General features: G+C 45.8%; 2 protein-coding genes across 4 annotated transcripts; one reads left to right on the top strand and one right to left on the bottom strand.

Moving 5' to 3' along the window:
* Positions 1-1,171: 1,171 nt before the first annotated feature.
* Positions 1,172-3,238, bottom strand: c1ql2 (complement component 1, q subcomponent-like 2). Its single transcript, XM_012840642.3, has 2 exons — positions 2,318-3,238; positions 1,172-1,787 (listed from the first exon to the last, which is right to left on the bottom strand). The coding sequence occupies exons 1-2, from the start codon at positions 2,897-2,899 to the stop codon at positions 1,608-1,610; spliced, it is 762 nt and encodes a 253-aa protein (XP_012696096.1). The 5' UTR covers positions 2,900-3,238; the 3' UTR covers positions 1,172-1,607.
* A 7,768-nt stretch (positions 3,239-11,006) lies between these two features.
* Positions 11,007-20,097, top strand: steap3 (STEAP family member 3, metalloreductase). 3 transcript variants are annotated; one of them, XM_012840712.3, is made up of 6 exons: positions 11,007-11,126; positions 11,637-12,180; positions 12,667-13,194; positions 15,431-15,595; positions 18,533-18,813; positions 19,944-20,097. In XM_012840712.3, the coding sequence occupies exons 2-6, from the start codon at positions 11,695-11,697 to the stop codon at positions 19,960-19,962; spliced, it is 1,479 nt and encodes a 492-aa protein (XP_012696166.2). In that variant the 5' UTR covers positions 11,007-11,126; positions 11,637-11,694; the 3' UTR covers positions 19,963-20,097. The 3 variants fall into 3 exon arrangements, with proteins under 3 accessions (XP_012696166.2, XP_031414194.1, XP_031414195.1); XM_031558334.2 differs by having other exon boundaries at positions 11,008-12,180; positions 18,533-18,820; positions 18,901-20,097; XM_031558335.2 differs by having other exon boundaries at positions 11,008-12,180; positions 18,533-18,820; positions 18,895-20,097.
* The last annotated feature ends 563 nt before the right edge of the window (positions 20,098-20,660 follow it).

Genomic DNA, 20,660 nt, shown 5'->3' with positions numbered 1-20,660 from the left:
CTGCCTGTCACAAATCAAAACATCTTCTCCCCGCCATTCAGCAGTACGACCTCATATAATCCTCCAAGGGTATGCACATATTTATGGCAAGTGGAATGCAAACAGGCTTCAGTGTGACCACTGTTGGGTTTTCCAAAGGTAAAATGACTTATTAAGATCTGAATTGGTCAAGGGCATATCAGATTCATATCCCAGTGGATGTAGACCTGTCTTTAAGTTTTTTTAAAGGTGGCAAAACCACATGCCGCTCACCCTTACAGATGCCAATGTGGGGACGCATAGATCACTGCAGGATGGGGCCTGCCATCTCTGGCCCTACCTGCCTTAAAACCCTCATCAATCCATCATCCCCTTTAGCCTCTGACGCCTCCTCTGACAAGCTGAGCAGCGGATGAATCGAAACAGGGGCTGGGTGGGGTGGCGACGGTGACAGGGAATACAGATGGCGCAGAGGGAGGTTCACATTTGTCTGTCTCGCTGCTTAGCCACAGGTTGTCTGTCTCGCTGCTTGGACACAGGCTGTCTGTCTCGCTGCTTGGACACAATTAGGAAAGTTTGGTGGGGTCCTGGATATGGGGGCGGGGATGGGAGTGTGTGTTGGTGAAACTATGTGTGTTTTTTGTGTGCTTGGCTAATAACAAGGTGTAGGACAACAAGTGTTTTGGTATATGTCTTGGTGGTTGTGTATGTGTGTTTGTGTGTGTGAGAGAGAGAGAGAAAGAGAGTCTGTGTGCTTGCACAGGCATGTGCATTGAAAAAAAAATCAATTCAGATTTAAAAAATCTTTCATTGGTTTAACATCTCAGCATGCTGCCTACATGTTGACTAAAAGCAACAGGAATTCAATTTAGGGTGTATTCCATATCACAAAACGAATGGAATTGATTGATTGTGCTGTGGTATACCTGGTGAATTGATTGATTGTGCTGTGGTATTCCTGGTGAATTGATGGATTGTGCCGTGGTATTCCTGGCACATGCACATGAACTAAAATACCCGGAAAGGACAAATAATTACTTCCTGAATCAGCCTCATGACAGAATACTCTCTGCCAACTTTTGATGAGTCATATACTGTAGTTTAAGAGTCACTACAAATATGCTGTTTATGAGTAACACACACAATTCACCATTAACCAATGCAGCCATACGTGGAATAACTCAACACAACATACAAAACAAATGTTTATTGATATGCATACTTGGTTAATGGCAGTTATAATTTCATATGAAAGCATTAAAAACATAATTTAGTCTCCAGGGGACATCACACATGGTTTTCTTTTCCTCACAACTTTTGTTGCTTACATATAATTGTATATGACATATAATTATTCATAGAGACATATTTCTTCTGATTACAACACAGAGGTCACATTCAAACGAAATAAGCTGCTATGTCTCCTGCTGAACTACAGTGAACAGTGTGGTAACTTCTGACTTGCCCTGTGTGTTCTCTGGTCTTCACAACATAAAATCAATAACAATATCACAAAATAAATAACAAACGATAAAAAAAAATCCTAAGAAGTGAACCGTACTTTGGAGTTTGGAACCATTTCTTTCCAAAGTAGGGAGAGTCACGAATGTGTGGCGAGGCTCATTGAGTTAATCTGGGTACAAAATGAAACCAGAGAAAGTGCTGTATTTGTTGTTGTTGCCCCCATGAGCTTTGCCGCCGTCCAACTTGACGTAAATTTCATCGCCCGAATCCAGATGCAGCACGACGCTGTTACTTGCGTAATCGTAGTTCTGGTCTGCGTCTTGGGCTATTGCACTTGCACGGACCTGTAGATTCAAACGGAAGCCGTTCAATAATTTTGTGTATCTGATCAGATGTTTTTTATAATATTGCTTGCTAGCATTTCAACTGTATTACATACAATATGGACTATGCAAGATACTTTCAAACAATAAGCTCATTTTGGCTTAAAATGTAAAATATAGTCTGCTCAACTCCACTTCCTGTGATCAACAGAAAAAAATGTGTATCCAATGTTGGGTAGGGTGTAACATACCATCATATCAAAGATTGCACAAATAAGTCTGTCTTTACTACTACTAAATCCAGTAATCTCATTATTTAGCAGACTGAACGGGCAGAATTAATTTAAGCACGAAGAGCAGATGCTCATACTGAGGGACACGCGCCTGTGAACTGAAGTTACGACTTTTGAATTACACACAAACTTTTCCTCCATGAGTTTGGGTTTAAATCTTGAGAGGGCATACTGTTAATCACCTAACAATTACAGCCTTGGCTGCCTACAATAATTCATATTTTGAATTTGTTCAGATCAGGAATGAAGACATATTACCTGTCCATTTTTGCAAAGATCGGCCCACATGCTTGTCCCGTCTCCTCCACGCATTAGTACGTGGTAGGTGAAGAAATAGATCCCGGAGACCTGACAGGTGAATTTGCCTGTAGACGGATCAAAATGGTTTCCCAAGTTCGTGACCACATCGTCGAACTTTAGTACTTCATATCCTTCATGTGGGTTCTTCAATCCAACATAGAACGCTATTTTAGAGCTGCCGAAAGCCGCGCCGACCTCTCCCGTTTCGGTCTGCGCAGTTCCTGACGCCAAAGCAGGGAAACCGGGTCTCCCTGAGTCGCCTTTGTCCCCGGGAGGTCCTTTAGGACCTGGTGGTCCCGGCTCTCCCGGTGGACCTCTCGGTCCCGGTTTCCCCGGCCTCCCCGGTTCCCCTCTAGTCCCTTGTGCAAATGGCGGAGACGGAATTGCGCTCAAGTCCTGCATAACCTCCATAGCGTTGGCACTTGTTTTTGGGCTGTACGGATCGCAAATCATCCGACAAGTGCCCATCATCTCGTAGTGTGCAGAAGTCTTGGAACTTTGCACAAGAAGCGGTATGGCGATAATCAGCGCTAACACCATGACGATGCCGACAACAGCAGCAACTAGTCGCTTCCTCTGGAGAGCCCGAGAAGCCAGCGACAGAAAGTCGGGAGGGCTTTGAGAAGTAATCGTGAACGGATTTTTTGTGGTGCGTTCTGGGAAGAAAAACACTTGATCCCAGAGCCGAGAGGGTGCTCAGGAAGAATGCTTATTTTTTCAACGCCACCGTTCTGTCGAGAGCGAAAGCCTCAGGCTGTCATGCCAGTATCACAACGCTTCAGAGAGCAGACGGAGGGGACGCATGTTGGCATGGCTGGACGGGCACTCGCTTCTCAGGACTGAGCGTGGAGCGCTCCAAGCAATCCCAGTCTCTCTGCGCGATGGAGAGAGAGAGAGAGAGAGAGAGAGAGAGAGAGAGAGAGAGAGAGAGAGAAGCTTTGCTGACGTAACTCCTTCAGAGGCCAACCGCGTTGAAATTTGGATTATGGTCGAAAACAATAATCGTGCAATCTTTATGTATGATTTACAAATCCCATTTCAGGACGACGAGGGAAATATTGAATTACAAAACTACCTCAGACGTTTAATACGTGTCAGGTGTAGGGCTGTTGATCCGTGCGTCTCAGCCACAATGTTTTAGGGTTTTAAAAAGTGGTTTCTTCGGCGAACTTGACACAACAGCTCCTGAATCCCAGGAGGAAAGTGACGCTCGGAGGAGCTTAATGCCACCGCTCCACTTCGCTGCGCCTTTTGGATGGTCGCTGTCCTTTCAGCACCACCGCGCTTACACCAGTTTGGAGCCACGTTAGTACATTCAGTATGTGTCACTGACTTTACGCTCTTTTTTCCCTTTCATAATGTCCTTGCTGTATGGAAAGACAAAACTATAGAAATGCGAGATGTGTTTGATCCTAAAAGGCCAATCCGACACCCTTAGATGAATGTACCATTAACATGTATTTCATGAGAAATAGTGCGATGAAGAGAATTGAGAATTTATAGTAGTACAGTAGTACAGAATGGGTTTTAGAAACATTGGGTCACTATCATTCATGCTCATATCACCTCTATCTGTTCCACACTAGCCAAGCAAAATCACCATTTTACGCTCTTGTACTCACCTCTAATCTCTCATGAAGTGATGGTTTCACGTCTGAAACAAATCTGATAATCCTTGTCTTCTGGTGCAGAAGGTTTAACTTTTCACACCCAGTCCTCTCAGTTAAGCTAACAGTTTAAAAATCTTCCACAGTCTTCCCTGGTTTGGCAGTGACAAAATATCTCAGAGATTGTCATCCAAAGATATGGACACATTTTGGGGCAAATTATGGGCAAAATTTAACTTCTTTAGATAGCAAATATGTCAGTAAAAAATACAGACTTTTGGAAAGGTCATACGTGGAAGGAATGTCCATACAACCCAAATTGGTTTTGTGTTTGCTTTTTTAGAAAGGAGGATCTGCACTCTAAAGCTGATACAATGTATTCAAAACGAGCTCCTGACCGTCTTATTCAACTATTCATGCTGCCGGGCTGCTTCACTTAGTTTCTATAGTTTTGTAGATCTTATTGAGGGGTTATTGTTTCTTACAGTGTAACAGACAAGAGTATTCTGGGATGGACCTGGCCCTGTTTTGCTGACCTGCACTAGGTCTGTTTTCAGTCTCTTCCGCAATCAGTAGTTATGTGGGGGATGTCATATGAACACTGATCTCTGTAATCGTCAGATAAGGTGTTTTCATTCCTGTGACTTTCTTTCCTGAAAAAACAGGGACCCAGCAAAGGCAAAACAACACACATATGATGTGTTGATGTCAAGAAAAAAACCAAGTGAGAGATTAAACAAAGTGGGAAAAACAAGCCGGATCCAAAGTAAGTCTGCACTTCACTTTCAGTTAGCTACGTAAATTGTGACAGGTGAGGTCAGTCTTCCTATAGTTGAGATTCTCTGAGATGGGAGTGTAGTCTTGTGCATATTCATAGGAACTTTTATGCTTATCTAATATAATGCAATTGATTAATACACTAATAACTGCATGAGTAGCTTAAACTGACAACCCATTTGATAAATGAAATGAAGGGGTTCACTTCATCCTTCCCCCCATCTTATGTAATGACATTAGTGTGCACAAAGACACACACACACACACACACACACATACACACACACAAATCCACATTCTCACACATGCACAAGCAATACATGAGTGGACCTCATCAGCAACTTCCCTACACCCCACACTCATGCACACACACACACACACACACACACACACACACACACACACACACACACACACACACACACACACACACACACACACACACACACACACACACACACACACACACACACACACACACACACACACCAATAGATATACATAACACACACACACACAGCACCGCAGACTTTGGTGAATGCTGTAGCAGACTGACAAACAAGTGGAAGATATGAGATCATGGCTCTAGTTGACACCCTGTCAGATTCAGGCTTATCCCCATGGGTGTGGGTGGGTGGACTGGGGCTGAGATGGAGCCTTTATCTGCAGCCTCGGCGGGCCTGTGTCAGAGCCCCCATGGAGCTCCATGTCCCCATCATTAAACCACAGTAATCTCTAGTTGAACAGGTCACAGAAAACGGGGCTTAATGTTTGTGAGGCCTCTGTGTGGATTATGCAGACTCTCTCTGTGGGGTTGCATGTTGCCCGTGGCTTACAGGGAAATGTGACATTTTTTAAGGGTTTAAAATTCAGATTAGAAGAAGAGTTATATTAATTTGCTTAGCAGTTTTAGTGGTCACATGCATACACATCATGCATTACATTAGACTGGTAAATATCATGATGCTGTGTAATGATATGCACGATGGAGAGAGTGTGATGTAATGTGATGTGGAGGATGAAATCTTCTCTCTCATAACTATTTTTCCTTATCAAAAGTGAGTTGTATGTGACTTTTTCAGGCAACTGTCCTGAGAAGGAAAGGTTGAGTTTATGCATAGGAATCTTGCACAATGTTATTTGTAATGTGAATGTGTAAATAAGGTAGAGACATGATGACTTCCTGTGTAGTTTAGCCTTTATCAATGTTCTTGGTCCTGACATTCCTATATGCACTATGATCATATGAATTTGGCAACACATCATCAGGTACACAATGACAGAGATACTTGAGGTACTGGTAATATTAATGTTTTTGTTTGTTTGTTTGTTTGACCTCTGATACTGGTCCACTGACTGACCTATATGACAAAGTAATGCACAAATTAATTAAAAAATCTAGGCTGTAAAAAAATACCTTGAAAATGGCAAAAACCTTTTTGATTGTCCTCTTTATACAGCACCTTAAACTTTGTGTCTAACGCAGTAGTTTCACCATGAAAGGTCAATTTCGTCTGAGATCTCATGCATGACTTCAGAGTGAAATGTCCATTCACTGCAAGGTTACTTTATTTCAACAAAAGCACCTGTTACATGGCTAGACATAAACAGCATCGACGGGATTGGGGGGGGTCAGTGACATGTCGGCCACTTGTCATAATGAACAAGGACGATAAACAAACAGCATTCATTTCGGCTGGAATGCAGGAAAGGATGTTCTTGCTGTCACATTGGCTGAAGTTTCAACCCTCACCTTGTCCTGCCTGACCCGCAGCATGCTGTAGCCCTGGTGTGTGTGTTGAGCGTCAGCACAATCCTAATGCACTGCCGCTTCTCAGCTCGCATTCACTCACACGGATGGCAGAGGTGACCTTTTCTGTGGAATTTGCACACCTTGCGGCTGTGGCGAATGGGGAGGGTCATGCCAGCCTGGCTGCTCTCTCTGCGAGAGACTTGGAGCGAACCGTGGTACGGCAGCGGCCCCAGTCGTGGCTTATCCAATGACACAGCTCAGAGGGGGATAGAAGCCTGCAGGCACACATGGGATGAAAAAGACAGGAAGTCATGGCACGGTGAGAAAAAGCAACATTCCTACTTAAGGCATGCATGGCTTGATGTATGTCCCTCATTAGTGATTTGAATCATTCATGAATCACAAATTGCTTTGAATTAAGGATAAAAAAACTGTTGTCAATTGGCTTTCATCCACTGTTGCATACACCATGCCAATTCAACAAATCCCTCTCTGTTTACTTTTCAGTGATTGTGAAGACCATAATACAACCACAGAAAAGTAAACAGATCATGTCATAATCATCCTGATGTTAAATCTCATGTAGTTTCACCCATACACATAACAGCACAATCTTGTCAATATATGACTGCGATGGTGCGAAACATTTCAGTCACAAAACGCAATGCAAAATGTGATAAACAAACAGCTGTCCAGTCCAGTGTGAAAAACATCCTTTGATGCGATGTAGGACGCTCAGCCAGAACCATCTGAGCCTCTCACCAGTGAGCCCAACCCTTCCTGGGGGCATCCGACCTGCCGGTGACCCCCACAGTTCCAGCCCCCGGGACGGAACATGGCTGTGTTGCACCACGTGAGTTGGTGACATAACAAGCAATCAGCTGCATTCTCCTTACGACGTGTCAAACTGTTCCCACGTCAAGGACGATCTCACCCCCGAAGACAGCTCTGCCTAAGGACTGTGGAGACACCTCCCCTCTCTTCTGCCTGCCCCCCACCCCCACCCAAACAACTGATTAGCATCCTAAACAAGTGAGCGAGGGACAGAGGGGGTTGAGAGAAGCGTGGATGTCTCATCGCCGTCGTCAACAACCCCCGTGAGTGACAGCTGAGAGCAGGGGAGAGAATGATACTCTGTTGTGATGGGAGGAGGGAGAACACACGGAGTTCTGTCCTCACGAACGTGCAACAGTCTGACTTGGCTGCACGCGTGCCCGCACGTGATCTGGCATATAAAAAGGTCAAATTAAAAGATTCTGACCGTAGTAGAAGCGGGCATGTTTGAGGACAGCTTTTTGGAAATAAATAAAGGCATCTTCAGGGCCCTTTATGACTCTGTTTGGGTGTGGGGGGGAGGGGGGGCTGGTTGTCTGGGGGGCTGAGGAGGTTTGTCATCTCCTGTCTCTCTGCCTTTCACGTCTATCTTGTCTTTGTGGATAAGATCAATGGAATTTACAATGTTGCACTGTGCAGGAGAATGCACTAATCATAAATTCCACACTCATCTGACACATCATCATGGTGCAGGAACGAAATGGTGTCTGGCATTTCTTTCTTGGTGCTCTTCTGACAATAATATTGCCATAATAATGTCATATTCAAGGTTGATGATACGATTGTCAATAAAACCTTACAAAAAAAATCTACAAGTGCTTGTGTACTCTAACAAATTAAATGTAAATAAAATGTAAGCAATAAAAAACTACCACAGACACCTAGATTCTCAAGACCATCATCAAGCTTGATTATAGCTGCTCAGCCTGATTATAACCCTCCTCACCACAAAGTCATGGGTGGGGTAGGTAGCTGGCTGCTGTCCCTTATCATGTGCATGGCTGGGAGCTTGTTTTCTATTCACTGTCTGGCCTGACCTATATGTGTGTGTGTGTGTGTGTGTGTGTGTTTGTTTTGGTGTGTGTTTGTGATTGTATGTGTATGTGTGTGTGTGTGAGAGTATGGGAGTCTGTTAGCTCCATGAGTTGACTCATAGGCCCTGGGCTGTGCGAGTGTGTGTGGTGCCTGTGTGTAGTGACACATCTTAACTTTGCCAGACAGATCTGGGCTTGCCACTGAAGGTTCCTTCAGTATGCGTTAGGGCAGGGCAGCCAGGCCCTCTTGTGTCAGTCTGTGAGGGTGACCAGACAAGGGTGACCCATATCGCGCCCAGGCAATGTGTAATGTTGTGTTAAGGTGGACTGGAGGTTAGAAAATAATGTATTAATGTAACGCGATTTATGATTAAAAGCCTGCTTGGTGAGAATGAGACACAAATATAGCAATGCTGTTCCCCACAGTGTTATTAATAGCCATGACTTTATCTTTGCAATAATTTATCACCTAAAATTCTGTGAAATTTAGGAAAATAAATACACAAATAGAAGGAGATAACTGTTTCTCATGAAACTCATGACTCTCATTAGACAGTTTGCTTTTCCAAGTACTTTGTTTATATTTGGCACTGTAAGATTGAACATGAAGCTAAAGAGCTTCTTTGCTTTCAGGCAGCAAATGGTCACCTTCCCACAGGGGGTGTCCTGGATCACTTAGAGGATTTTATGTGTCACAGAGGAGTGACTAAATCAATGCACATAGTCCTGTTTCTAAAACAGAAATGTGTGACAAATGTGTTGATTAGGGAATGTCTACAATGCATTCACTTTGATTCTCATTTCACATAATTAGCATTGCAAGCTCATTCATACCAATAACATAATTGCTTGATGACACAGCCATATTAGACATACTGACCACAACACTTGCCTCATCTGGCAGCACGCACAAGCAGTGCACACACAGCAGCAGAGGCTCTGCTCATTTACTCAGTGTGATGCAGTGTGACTTGTAACTTCAGTTAACAGAAGTGTGAACAGGCTCGGGAGCAGAAGACTCAAACTAAAGAGTCTCACTTCAGCGTCCTTCTCTAATTGAAGGATGCCATCAAGGTTATGCTAATGTGAATGAGCAACATGTGAGAGTAAAGTGGACCGGAATACGGGTGTGGGGGGGGGGGGTTCTCTCTCTCTCTTTTTTTTGGACGGACACGCTTGGCATTCAGTGCGAGCCAGGACAGAACTGTCGGCTGGGATGAGGGTAGAGTGGTGCAGACCCCATGTGTAATCCCCTTCTGTGATATGACACGAAACCCAAGGCAGAGTCGCCTGCGAGGGGGCCTCACGCAAATGAATGCAGCTTGAATGAGCTCGAGGCAGTGACATAAGAATCTTCCATTCTATTCTATCTAGTATATTCCACTCTAGCTTATTCTATTCGGGTACATTTCATTCTATTCTATTCTCGTCTATTCAAATCTAATTATATTCCATTCTATTCTATCATTAGGACTAGCCAATAAATACAAATTAGTTTATGGTCATATTTGTCGGGCGGTTGATTTTCAAGTTGGATCCATATGCATATGGCTCTTTCCAGCCCTCAACAAAATGCTGATGGCACAGGCTAAATCCAGGCCTATATGAGTGGCCTTCAAAATGAAGGATTTGTGATATTATTAGCCCTTCTTTGCCCCACACTAAGAACATTCAGCGCCAGTGTTGTGTCTTTCTTTTCAACATGCATTTGTCACCAGCTGACTGCTCTTTCTCAAGGGCAATAGAGAAAATGACCCGACATGGTCACTGCTCACTGCACATGATGAAGGCGAGGGGAAAAAGCCTGAGAACTGCCCAACGGCACATTCTGGAACATACTATAGCCTGTTTCCTCATAGGCTGTAGACAGCGCTTTGTGAGACATCGAATGTCAACATATTACCAGTGGGGGAATACATGCTGACACTTTGGTCAGTCTATTGTCCAGCCAGCATGTTTTCCTTTGTTTCCCGGCCCATGTAGCAACTAGATGTGGCTCTATTGACATTTCGTGTTCCCCTGGTCAGCTTCCAGCCATGCACATGTCCACCTTCAAGACACATCATCGATAGGCAAATAAACAAACAACGATATTTAGAAGCGACGAGAGCACACGACAGATGGAGTGAGACGCCTGAAGGGTTTAACCTTCCTCTCCCAGCAAAGGCAGCCTGATGTAGTGGTGTTGACAGGCTCTCACCTGCGGTCAAAGCCCAACTTTGGTGTTTTCCAGTCCTTCCCTCGGCCTGGGATTTTAAGTCCCAGAGACGACCTACTACATAAACATGCAAATAAAAGACACCCTGTGGTATTTTATTAGTGAACTGAAATAATAAAATAAAAAAACTCAATCCCATTACATTTGAATACTGTCATTATTTAGAAAATACTGATGATATTATTACTGCTATCCTACTGGTGGTAGCACTACTACTAATATAGCTCTACTAATGGAGGAATGTTTATGTCAATTTATTATATGGTCTTGTATCGTTTAGACTGAATTACATTATATTTGATTGAAGTTTATTTCTCAAATCCTTTTTTTGCTTTTCATTTGTCAGTAGCCTTTGTAACAAAGACTTCAAAATGCTTGTCCTATGTTCTCGGGGAACTTTTTATCTCTTGCACACAGAGCGGTGAAGGGCGGAGCATGTTCGTGCCAACGTCAGGAAGATAAAGTTACACTGGACGGAAGGAGCAGGTTATGCAGCGGAGGAGAAACTATGCCGAAAAGTCAACTTAGAGTAAGAGTCAAATAGGTAAATGATGTAACTTTATCCAGGTTAAATTGGTGTTTTCCCTCGTTATATATTTGAACAATGCTGTAATCTATGTTGTCATGTCAGTTTCACCAGATGAACATTCTTTGTCAGACTGTGAAAGTTCAATCAAGGACGTTGGTACGTTGCTAGCTAAATTAGCTGAACGTTGATCATGCTGAAGTATCAGTCAATGCCGCTACAGTTACACTTGCAACTGTAAACACGTTTAACATGCTGTTAGCGCTGAAATTAACATAGGCCTATAACTTCTTGTTGACGCCTTTTCACTGTCTGTCCGGATCGCTTTGCGGATTTTTCGGCTACGAAATCATTGCCATCATAAAAACCTACAGATTTATGAATATCTGTTAGACATTCATTCAGCAGCCCATTCAGTAAGATTCATCAAACGATTCATTTATTCTTTACGTAAGCGAAGCACACCCTTTCATATTTTTGCAGACCTGCTTTATGTAGATTATATTAATTGGGCCACTTACGCTACAGGACGGAGCTATTAAAAAGGGAAACACCACGGCACACTTTCCCAGGCTTTGCCACAGTGATGAGTCAGGGGGATATGAAGCAGCCTCTCCTGAGGTCTCCACGGCGCCCGCAGGGCTCCCTATCTGACCCTGGCACTGACGCTCCTCTAGTGGGGATCCTTGGCACGGGAGATTTCTCTCGTTCTTTAGCGCAGCGGTTGCTGGCATCCGGCTACCGGGTGGTGGTCGGCAGCCGCTGTCCCAAACGCTCCAGTGGGCTCTTCCCTGAGGAGGCTGATGTGACGACCCAACAGGAGGCCGCTTCACAGGCCGACCTGGTGTTCGTGGGGATGTTTGTGGAGCACTATTCGACGCTAAGTGGACTTAAAGAGATTTTAGCTGGGAAAATACTGGTGGACGTCAGCAACGGCATGCGCATCAACCACGATGAGCCTTCCAACGCGGAGCAGCTCGCGGCGCTCTTCCCTGACAGCGTGGTGGTGAAGGGCTTCAACGTCATCTCCGCCTGGACGTTGCAGACCGGGCCAAGAGACGGCAGTAGACAGGTGTGTGTCATTAGAGATACACTGTGTGTGTTGGTGTTAACTTTTGAGAGGGTACAGTGCACCCAAACCATGGGTTCTTCAAGATGGCATGTACACACACAAACTATAGATAAGTTAGGCCTCAGGAACTCACAACATCAGTCAACCAGTGGATGTGGTTAACATGATACATGAATAGCCATTACATTGACCCCAACATCATGGGATATGTCCACATGCTTTTACTGCATATGTAAAGACTGAATAAATGACCACACAATTGGTTAGATTAATACTCGGAACAAGAAAGTATAGAGTATTTTACAACTCATACTCCATTATATGTGCTTGAATATTGAGGAAGAATTGTTGCGTAGAGGCATTACCCCTTGCATTCTTATTACGAACACTAGTAAAAATGTTCTCATGTCATGTCCTGCTATTATGTCTTTTTGCCATGTTACGTTTATATTTGTATTAAGTCATTACATTTCCTCCATTGTGCAGGTGCAACTGTGTGGTGACAATGCAGTGGCCAAGAACTCGGTGGCCCAGCTGTGCCGGGATATGGGCTTCATTCCTGTGGACCTGGGGCGCCTCAGTTCAGCGCGAGACATTGAAAATTCCCCTCTGCGCCTCTTCCCCACGTGGACGACACCCGTCCTCTGCGCCCTCTCCCTCTTTCTCTTCTTCTACCTCTTCAACTTCCTGCACGACGTCCTCCACCCCTACATCACATCTGGCAGGAACGTCTTCTACAAGCTGCCCATCGACACCGTCAACGTCACACTTCCGGCCGTCGCCATGGTGATGCTGGCGCTGGTGTACCTTCCCGGTCTGCTGGCAGCGTTCCTCCAGCTGTGGCGCGGCACCAAGTACCGCCGCTTCCCCGAGTGGCTGGACCGCTGGCTGCAGGCCCGCAAGCAGATGGGCTTGCTGGCTTTCCTGTGTGCCGCACTGCACGCCGTCTACAGCCTGTGTTTGCCCATGCGGAGGTCGGCCCGCTACAAGATGCTCGACGCCGCCTTCAGGCAGGTAAGGAGTGTCCTACATATAGTATTTAGTTACTGAAACAGTTGGTGTTGAATTAATCTACTAACAAAGAAATTCACACACGCACAAGAAGAATATATCCAGTTGTGTGTCAGACCTAAAGCAATCATATTGAACACAACCTTTTCTAAACAGCACGGGAGGGGTGCCATCATCCAATATCACTGTTCATGTAAAAAATAGATAAATAGTAAAAAGAAAAATGCCTACCCGGTCAACTGGAATAATGTATGAAAATAACTAGGCTCAAGCATGGCAGATCTACACAGCCTATTTGTTTTCTATCCCCTATCCGTCATTTGACCTTTGGAATCTTCTAGAATATTCATTTCTGAAGGTCGTGACGCCGCTCAGACAGACATTCAGCTCGTCTCTCGACTTGATGGCGTCAGGCTTTTTCTCGCTGCTCGGCTCCTGTTCTTGCCACATCCTGTTTCCCTCGTGCCCGTTTTTGTCATACATCTGTGCCCCCCCACCCCCATCCCCACCCCCACCCTTTGGCACTGAAAAGCCTCGGGACTGGCACTGGTGTTCAGCTGCTGTCTGTATCTCATGCCCCCTCCAACCCCCCCCCCCCCCAGCCCCACAGCACCCAATCCTGCTCCACCCCCACCCCACCCCACACCCTCACTTCCACCCCCACCCCACACCCCCACTCCCACCACCTATCCCTGTGGATGTGATGATGTTGAACCCTACTGCGCTGCCAGTGGCTCCCTGCTGCATCCTGACTGATACACAAACACACAGGGGTGTTGTGAGGTTGCACTAATCAACACCTCAAGGGAGGCTGTTGCGTTACACGTTGCGAGTGATCAACTACACACCGTTGTGATCCATGCTGAAAAGAGTCGCTTGATTAGAGTTTACACAGATGTTGTCACAGCAATTAGGTTTGAATGTTAGGGGTTTTAAATGCTATTGGTAGTCTACTTGTGACCTTGTGACGCATGACAATATCACACACACAGCACACATCAAAACTTGGAGATATCTTCTGTGTTCTGTGTATTATCAGTCCCGCCATAGACAGACCTCTCCCCGGATATGTTCCCTACCTCTCACTCCTCCATTGCTGTCTCTCACTCACTCACACACACACTCACTCACTCACTCACTCACTCACACACACACTCACTCACTCACTCACTCACTCACTCACTCACTCACTCACTCACTCACTCTCACTCTGCCTTCCCTCCCACATCCAAAGTAAACATAGGATCCTCACTTACCCCCCCCCCCCCCACCCTGTCTCCTTGGGAACTGGGAAGAGGTGCTGCATGGCAATGACATCCTTGCTAGTTAGCAGCGCACACCACTTGCAACCCCTGTCCCCTCAAACACACACACACACACACACACTGCCCCGAGTCTGTGCCTTACTCACCCCTTCTGGGTCTCAGTAATACTGCCTGTGCCTCCCCAGAGGCCTATAGGTGGACCTACACGCATACACTCTAATGCCACTGCATAAGTAGCAGGCTTGTACAGGTTGTGCATATTAGTAGGCTTCTGCATTAGTGGAGAGTGTGTGCCTGGATGCAACCGCACCAGTCCGTTTACATTCCTTTAACATTTGAATTGGGGTTCATGTAGCTTACATGAACATTCTTTGTGAAATGTCTCATTCTGTGTGCTACATTTGACCCCTACCATATGTAATGGTAACATTTAGAGGATACTGTGCATATTTGCGGTGACCTTAATACTGGGGAGCTGACCCTAAGAATAACCGTTTGTTTTGCTTTCTTTTCTTTCCTTTGGCGTTCACTTCTTCTCCTCAGCCTTTTCTACTCTCTAACTAAATAAGCAAAACCAGAGTGGCTCTTCTCAGTTCCTGCTTCTATGGAAAACAATGTAACACCAACAAACCAAAAAGACCTGACTGACTGCAAGCCTGCGTTTTCAATTACTTACGCTACTGGTAATATGCCAGCTTTTTGGTCAGCCAGCCATTCTCAGAATGTTTGCGTTGTTCCTGTAGCTCAACTGGTAGAGCCAGGGCAGTAGGCAGAGGTTGAGGACCCACTGGGCATGTGCCAGCCAAGTCACAGTTTTAAATACATATAAATTCAACATGGCATGTAGGCCTGTAGTGGACTGTGCTGAACTCAACTTGTGTGTGTGTGTTTGTCTGTGTATAAGTGTATGTTTCAAATGTATGTTTCTGTCATCATGCTAATGTGTGTGTGTGTGTGTGTCTGTTGATCTGCAGGTGAAGGAGGGTCGGGCTGTGTCGTGGGTGGAGGAGGAAGTATGGAGGATGGAGCTGTACGTCTCTGCAGGCATTCTGGCCCTGGGGCTGCTCTCGCTACTGGCAGTGGCGTCTCTGCCCTCTGTGGGCAACTCCCTCAACTGGAGAGAGTTCACCTTTATACAGGTGAGCCTGCAAAAAGACTGTGTGTGTGTGTGTGTGTGTGTGTGTGTGTGTGTGTGTGTGTGTAAAATGCAGTCATACAAAGTCTGTATGCAGTTCATGGTGTGTGTGTGTGTGTGTGTGTGTGTGTGTGCATTTTACACACACACACACACACACACACACACAGTCATACAAAGTCTGTACGCAGTTCATGGTGTATGTGTGTTTGCTTTCTCTCTCCACATTCATATACATTATGTCTGCAAGATATCAGTGCCATATTTTTGTACTGTATTTGAAACATGTCTGCTTGAATGCTAGTCAGGCCAGCCTAGCTCAGTGACTTTCTTTGTTCTGAAACAACGGAGGCAGACAGATGGGGTGTATGCTAGGGTGCAGTGTAGAGATAACACCACTCCCATGAGTTTCCTGCGTTCTGCTGAAGTATTTAGTATTTTATCTATTTAGCCTTGGCAGTATCAGTCACAGGCCTGCGTGAGAACGTCACCTCTGAGGTCAAGATCATCTCGGTGTCTGTCTCTCTGTCTCCCACTCACACTGTCCCTCTCTCTTCCACCTCTCTCTCTTCCTTTCTCACTCCCTATCTCTATCTTTCACTTCTGCTGTCTTTCTCTCTCTCAGCTCCCACACAAACCACCACCCTGTGCGTATCATCATCTGTCGCGTTTCGCATTCTCTTTCGCCTCCTCTCCTCTCCTCTCCTCTCCTCTCCTCTCTCCCTCTCTTGTGTCCCTGTAAATGCACAGAGGTGGAACCCGCCATAATGGTCTCATTTAGCGGGGATTTGTCATTCTCTGCCTCAGCCGTGGCCGCCGTCGTGCCATCTGAACTCTCTCTCGCTCTCGCTCTTGCTCTCTCGCTCCTTCATGTTTATGTTAAGCTGATCCAGACGGCATGAGATTAGTCACATGCTGCCGGATCCTGGGATAAAACTCTGGGCGTCTCTCTTTCTCTCTCCCTGCTCCCTTTCTGTCTGTCTCTCTCTCCATTCTTCTCTCTGTTTCACTTGTTCCCTCTCTCTGTCTCGATCTCTCTGCTTCTCAGTCTAACTCTCTGTTGCCCCCCCCTCTCCCTCTCACTGTCCTCCGGCCACATTGGGTTCGTCATGTCCTCATAAGAAGCTCTTGAAGACCTAACTCTTTATAGAGCACCTCCCTTCCTAACTTGCACTTCTACTAGTACTTAACTTGCACTTACAGCAGTTACATTCCTAGATAAAAAAAGCCCCCAGATATCTCACCAGACATTTTAAAGATTGTTGTGTGTAAAGAGACTTGTGCCATGCCTCTCCCACACACTAAACCTCAAAGCTAAAGCCTGAAGCCTTACCTCCTCCACCTTCTCCACCTTCTCCTCCGCCACTAAACAACCCTGTGATTCTACGCCTCGAGCACAGAGAATCACCAGAAAAACCATAATAGAAGGAACAAGCAGGTGAATCACTTTCAACAAACCTCCGCCTTCTTTCCCACGCCCGCTCCATCCCCCCTCGTTAAGGTTAATGAATTTCGGTTAGCTCGGGGGGTGGCAGAAATAATTAGCGGCTCCTGCAAGGTTTGAATGAGCTCGGTGTCGGCACAAGCGAGGGCTTGAGGGGTCTCATTAGAGAAGAGAGCTTGCCCAGCGAGGTCACTCCAGCCTCCGAGGGCCACAACCACGCGGTCACACGCAGGTGACGTACAGCACACGGCCAGGAAACACTCTCATTGATGTGTGTGTGTGTGTGTGTGTGTTGGGGTGGTTATGGTTGTGTGTATGTGTATAAGGAGTTTAAGGGCCCTAGCCATGTGGCTACGCACAGGTGACTTAAGGTCACATACAGCACATGGGTAGGAAAACGCCCTCGTTGCAGTGTGTGGTTGGGCGTGTGTTTGTGTTTGTATCGGGGGCGTGTTGGGGAGTGTGTGGATATGAATGTGTGTATGTATTTGTGTGTTCAAGAAAACAAGTCTCAAGTCTCCACTTTCAAGAAGCCGCAATATTCTGCATCAGAGTTCAAGGGTCTCAACCATATAGCCATACTCATAGGTGAGGTCATGCACAGTGTGGGGAAAATACCATCTTTGAACAGAACGTGTGTGTGTGTGTGTGTGTAAACTACAGTCTGTCATTTTGAGTCTTGAGTCTCTGCTGTATCTCATGCCCTCTGGTTGTGCATTCAGCCTCTTCTGTTCTCTTCAGGAATGTTCTGGATTATGTGTCTGTGCTCCACTGAGTTCAAGAAGTCATGAAACCGTACTTGTCTTCACATAAGTGTCCGTGCAGCACCAGATCATGCATAAAACATCTCCCCTTCTCTTTCTCTCTCCCCCCTCTCCCTTCCTTCTCTTCCCCTCTCCATTTCCTTCCCTTTTTTTCTCTCCCCTTCTCATTTTCTTCCTCTCCTTTCGCCCTCTCTCTTTTACCTCTACTCTCCCTCCTCTTCTTCTGTCTTTTTCCTGCCCCACCCTTTCCTCGCCTCTGCCTCTCCTATTATGATTATCTCTCTCTCTCTCTCTCTCTCTCTCCTTCACTTTACTTCTCTTTTTCAACCCCCTCTGTCTCCTGCACTATTATTCCCCTCTCCTCTCATCTCTTTCCTCCCGTCTCTCTCCCTTCTCCTCCACCCTAATCTCCCTCCCCCTCTCTACTCCTCATCTCTTTCCTCCCCTCTCCTCTCCTCATCTTTCTCCTCATCTCTCTCTCCTCCCCTCTCTCTCCTCCCTTCTCCTCTCCTCATCTCTCTCCTCCCCTCTCCTCTCCTCATCTCTCTCCTCTCCTCATCTCTCTCCTCATCTCTCTCCTCTCCTCATCTCTCTCCTCATCTCTCTCCTCCCCTCTCCTCTCCTCTCCTCATCTCTCTCCTCTCCTCATCTCTCTCCTCCCCTCTCCTCTCCTCATCTCTCTCCCTTCCACTCCACCCTAATCGACCCCCTCCTTCCCCCCTCTCTCCTCCAGTCCCGGTTGGGCTACACCGCCCTGTTGATGTCCACCCTCCACACCCTGCTGTTTGGCTGGGACAGGGCCTTCCAGCCATCCCAGTACCACTTCTACCTGCCCCCCACCTTCATGCTGGCACTGACCCTGCCGTGCGCGGTGCTGCTGTGCCGACTGGCGCTGGCTCTCCCCTGCGTGGCGCGGCGCCTGGCCCGTATCCGGCGCGGATGGGAGAGGCAGCGCTGCATCCGCTTCCAGCTGCCTGAGGAGGAGAGGAACGGAGTGGAGGACATCAGTAATGTGTGAGTTTGTGTGTGTGTTTGTGTGTTTGTGTGTGTGTGTGTGTGTGTGTGTGTGTGTGTGTGTGTGTGTGTGTGTGTGTGTGTGTGTGTGTGTGTGTGTGTGTGTGTAGGAGACACAGCCATGCACATCCGGGGGCTATCCCAGAAAGCGAGTTTTGTTAAAACTCTGGGTTTGTTACTGTTGAGATGAGGGAAACTCTGAGTTGTCCATTCCAGAAAAAGAGGAAACTCAAACTTTCTGTCTGCTACCACGGTAAAAAAACAAATCTGCAACACTGCTGCCGACCTTTGTAAAGCTGTTCCCCCATGTCATTAGAAAATCAATAAAAGTATTACTGTTTGTTCCGTAAAAATCATCTTTGTGCAGTTTTGAGTAATGACACATTATATTTTCTGGCCACTGTCTACAGTAACTGCCTCTGTGAACCTAACCTGCTCGCTGGCAGGTTTTCTTTAACAAACGATGAGTTTCTGCCCATGTCATCCCTCCTGCTGAGCAGCTATTGGACATGGGTCCTCGTTTACCCGTCACTGTTGAACCCACATTCATTTGCATAGCCTTATATGTCAGGAGAGGATTTTGAGACCCCAAATGAATGTGCCATCATTCGATGATGACTACCTAATCAAACGTTACCATTTTTTAAATAAACATACAATTTTCTTCAGTAATATTGCACCACTTTTTCACCTGTAGCCTAATATTAAAAGAAAGTGTGGTTAAATTAATAATTGCATTCAAACTCATTGACACAGCAAATTAATATAAGTGTAGCAGTTCTTAGAAATCATCATTTGTGCTGTTAGGGTTTTAAGTCATTTTTTTGTCCCTCGGCCAGAAAATGAAATGTTTAATTACTTAAAACCACACAAACGATATATTTTTTTCCACATAAATGAACAGTAATAATTATATAAATGTTCTAATGACATGGGGGAACAGCTTCACAAAGATCTGCAGCAGTGTTACTGTTTTTTGTTTCATCGTTCGGAAATGTGCTCATACTCACCATGGCATGTATCAGAGTGGTGAAGTAGGAGGACCTTGTCTGTTTTCTTGCTGGTTGCCATGGTGATCTGTAGTATTGGAGCTCCATTTAATGATTGATTTTTTTTTTTATATTCATCAGGCATGTGCTTAACCTCTGAGTGAACATACTCCGAGTTGATTGAACTAACTCGGATCAGCTGTTCTGGAACAGAAAACTCAGAGTTTCCCATCTCCCACTCCGAGTTCAAGGTTAGGCTCAGAGTTTGATACACCTGCTGGAATACCCCCCCCCCCCCCCCCCCAAGACTCTTACACAAGCAGAACCCCATGCACACACATAGGGCTTTATAATGTAGTATCTTTTTAATCAGAGGCACTGGTATTTTCATATCCTTCGCAGTGCACAGGTCCTGCAGGCTTTTTGGTCAGTGACTTCCTGTTTCGTCCCAGCCCCAGACATCCACAAATAGCCCTCTTGTGGTGTCTGCCGCGCTGTTATTTTAGCTGCTGTAGGAAGGTTTTCCTGGATGCTAAAAATTTGTTGTGTGACAATGAATTGCTTGTCAGTAAGGATTACTTTTACAAATATTACGATATTTCAGTGTAAACACTGCATTTGGGAGTCATGCCGCACACTGTGTCCCAGTCTACACTGGGCAAGTGCTGAACAGATTTGGGTAAGAGTCTGTGTTTCACACACTGCTCAGATGGAAGTGCAGAAGTAAATTACGCGCCACAAGTTTGTTGCCCTGCCACAGATGTGTTGTCGGAGACACGTGCTCAGAGAGGCAAGGCGATTAGTAGCTTTGTGAGACGGATATTTCACTGCACACAATAATAATGATGAGAAATGAGA

The sequence above is a fragment of the Clupea harengus genome, chromosome 21, assembly GCF_900700415.2.
Source record: "Clupea harengus chromosome 21, Ch_v2.0.2, whole genome shotgun sequence".
Lineage (NCBI taxonomy): Eukaryota > Metazoa > Chordata > Actinopteri > Clupeiformes > Clupeidae > Clupea > Clupea harengus.
Note: the sequence above shows the minus strand (reverse complement) of the source record. Positions and strands in the feature narration are given on the sequence as shown.

What these genes read in the sequence shown, in the direction of transcription:
- steap3 (XM_012840712.3), top strand. Translation starts at nt 11,695, where the DNA reads ATGAGTCAGGGGGATATGAAGCAGCCTCTCCTGAGGTCTCCACGGCGC. An exon ending in TCGACGCCGCCTTCAGGCAG is followed by an intron (nt 13,195 to 15,430) that starts GTAAGGAGTGTC and finishes GTTGATCTGCAG; the next exon opens with GTGAAGGAGGGTCGGGCTGT. An exon ending in GAGAGTTCACCTTTATACAG is followed by an intron (nt 15,596 to 18,532) that starts GTGAGCCTGCAA and finishes TCTCTCCTCCAG; the next exon opens with TCCCGGTTGGGCTACACCGC.
- c1ql2 (XM_012840642.3), bottom strand. Translation starts at nt 2,899, where the DNA reads ATGGTGTTAGCGCTGATTATCGCCATACCGCTTCTTGTGCAAAGTTCC. An exon ending in ATCTTTGCAAAAATGGACAG is followed by an intron (nt 1,788 to 2,317) that starts GTAATATGTCTT and finishes TTGAATCTACAG; the next exon opens with GTCCGTGCAAGTGCAATAGC.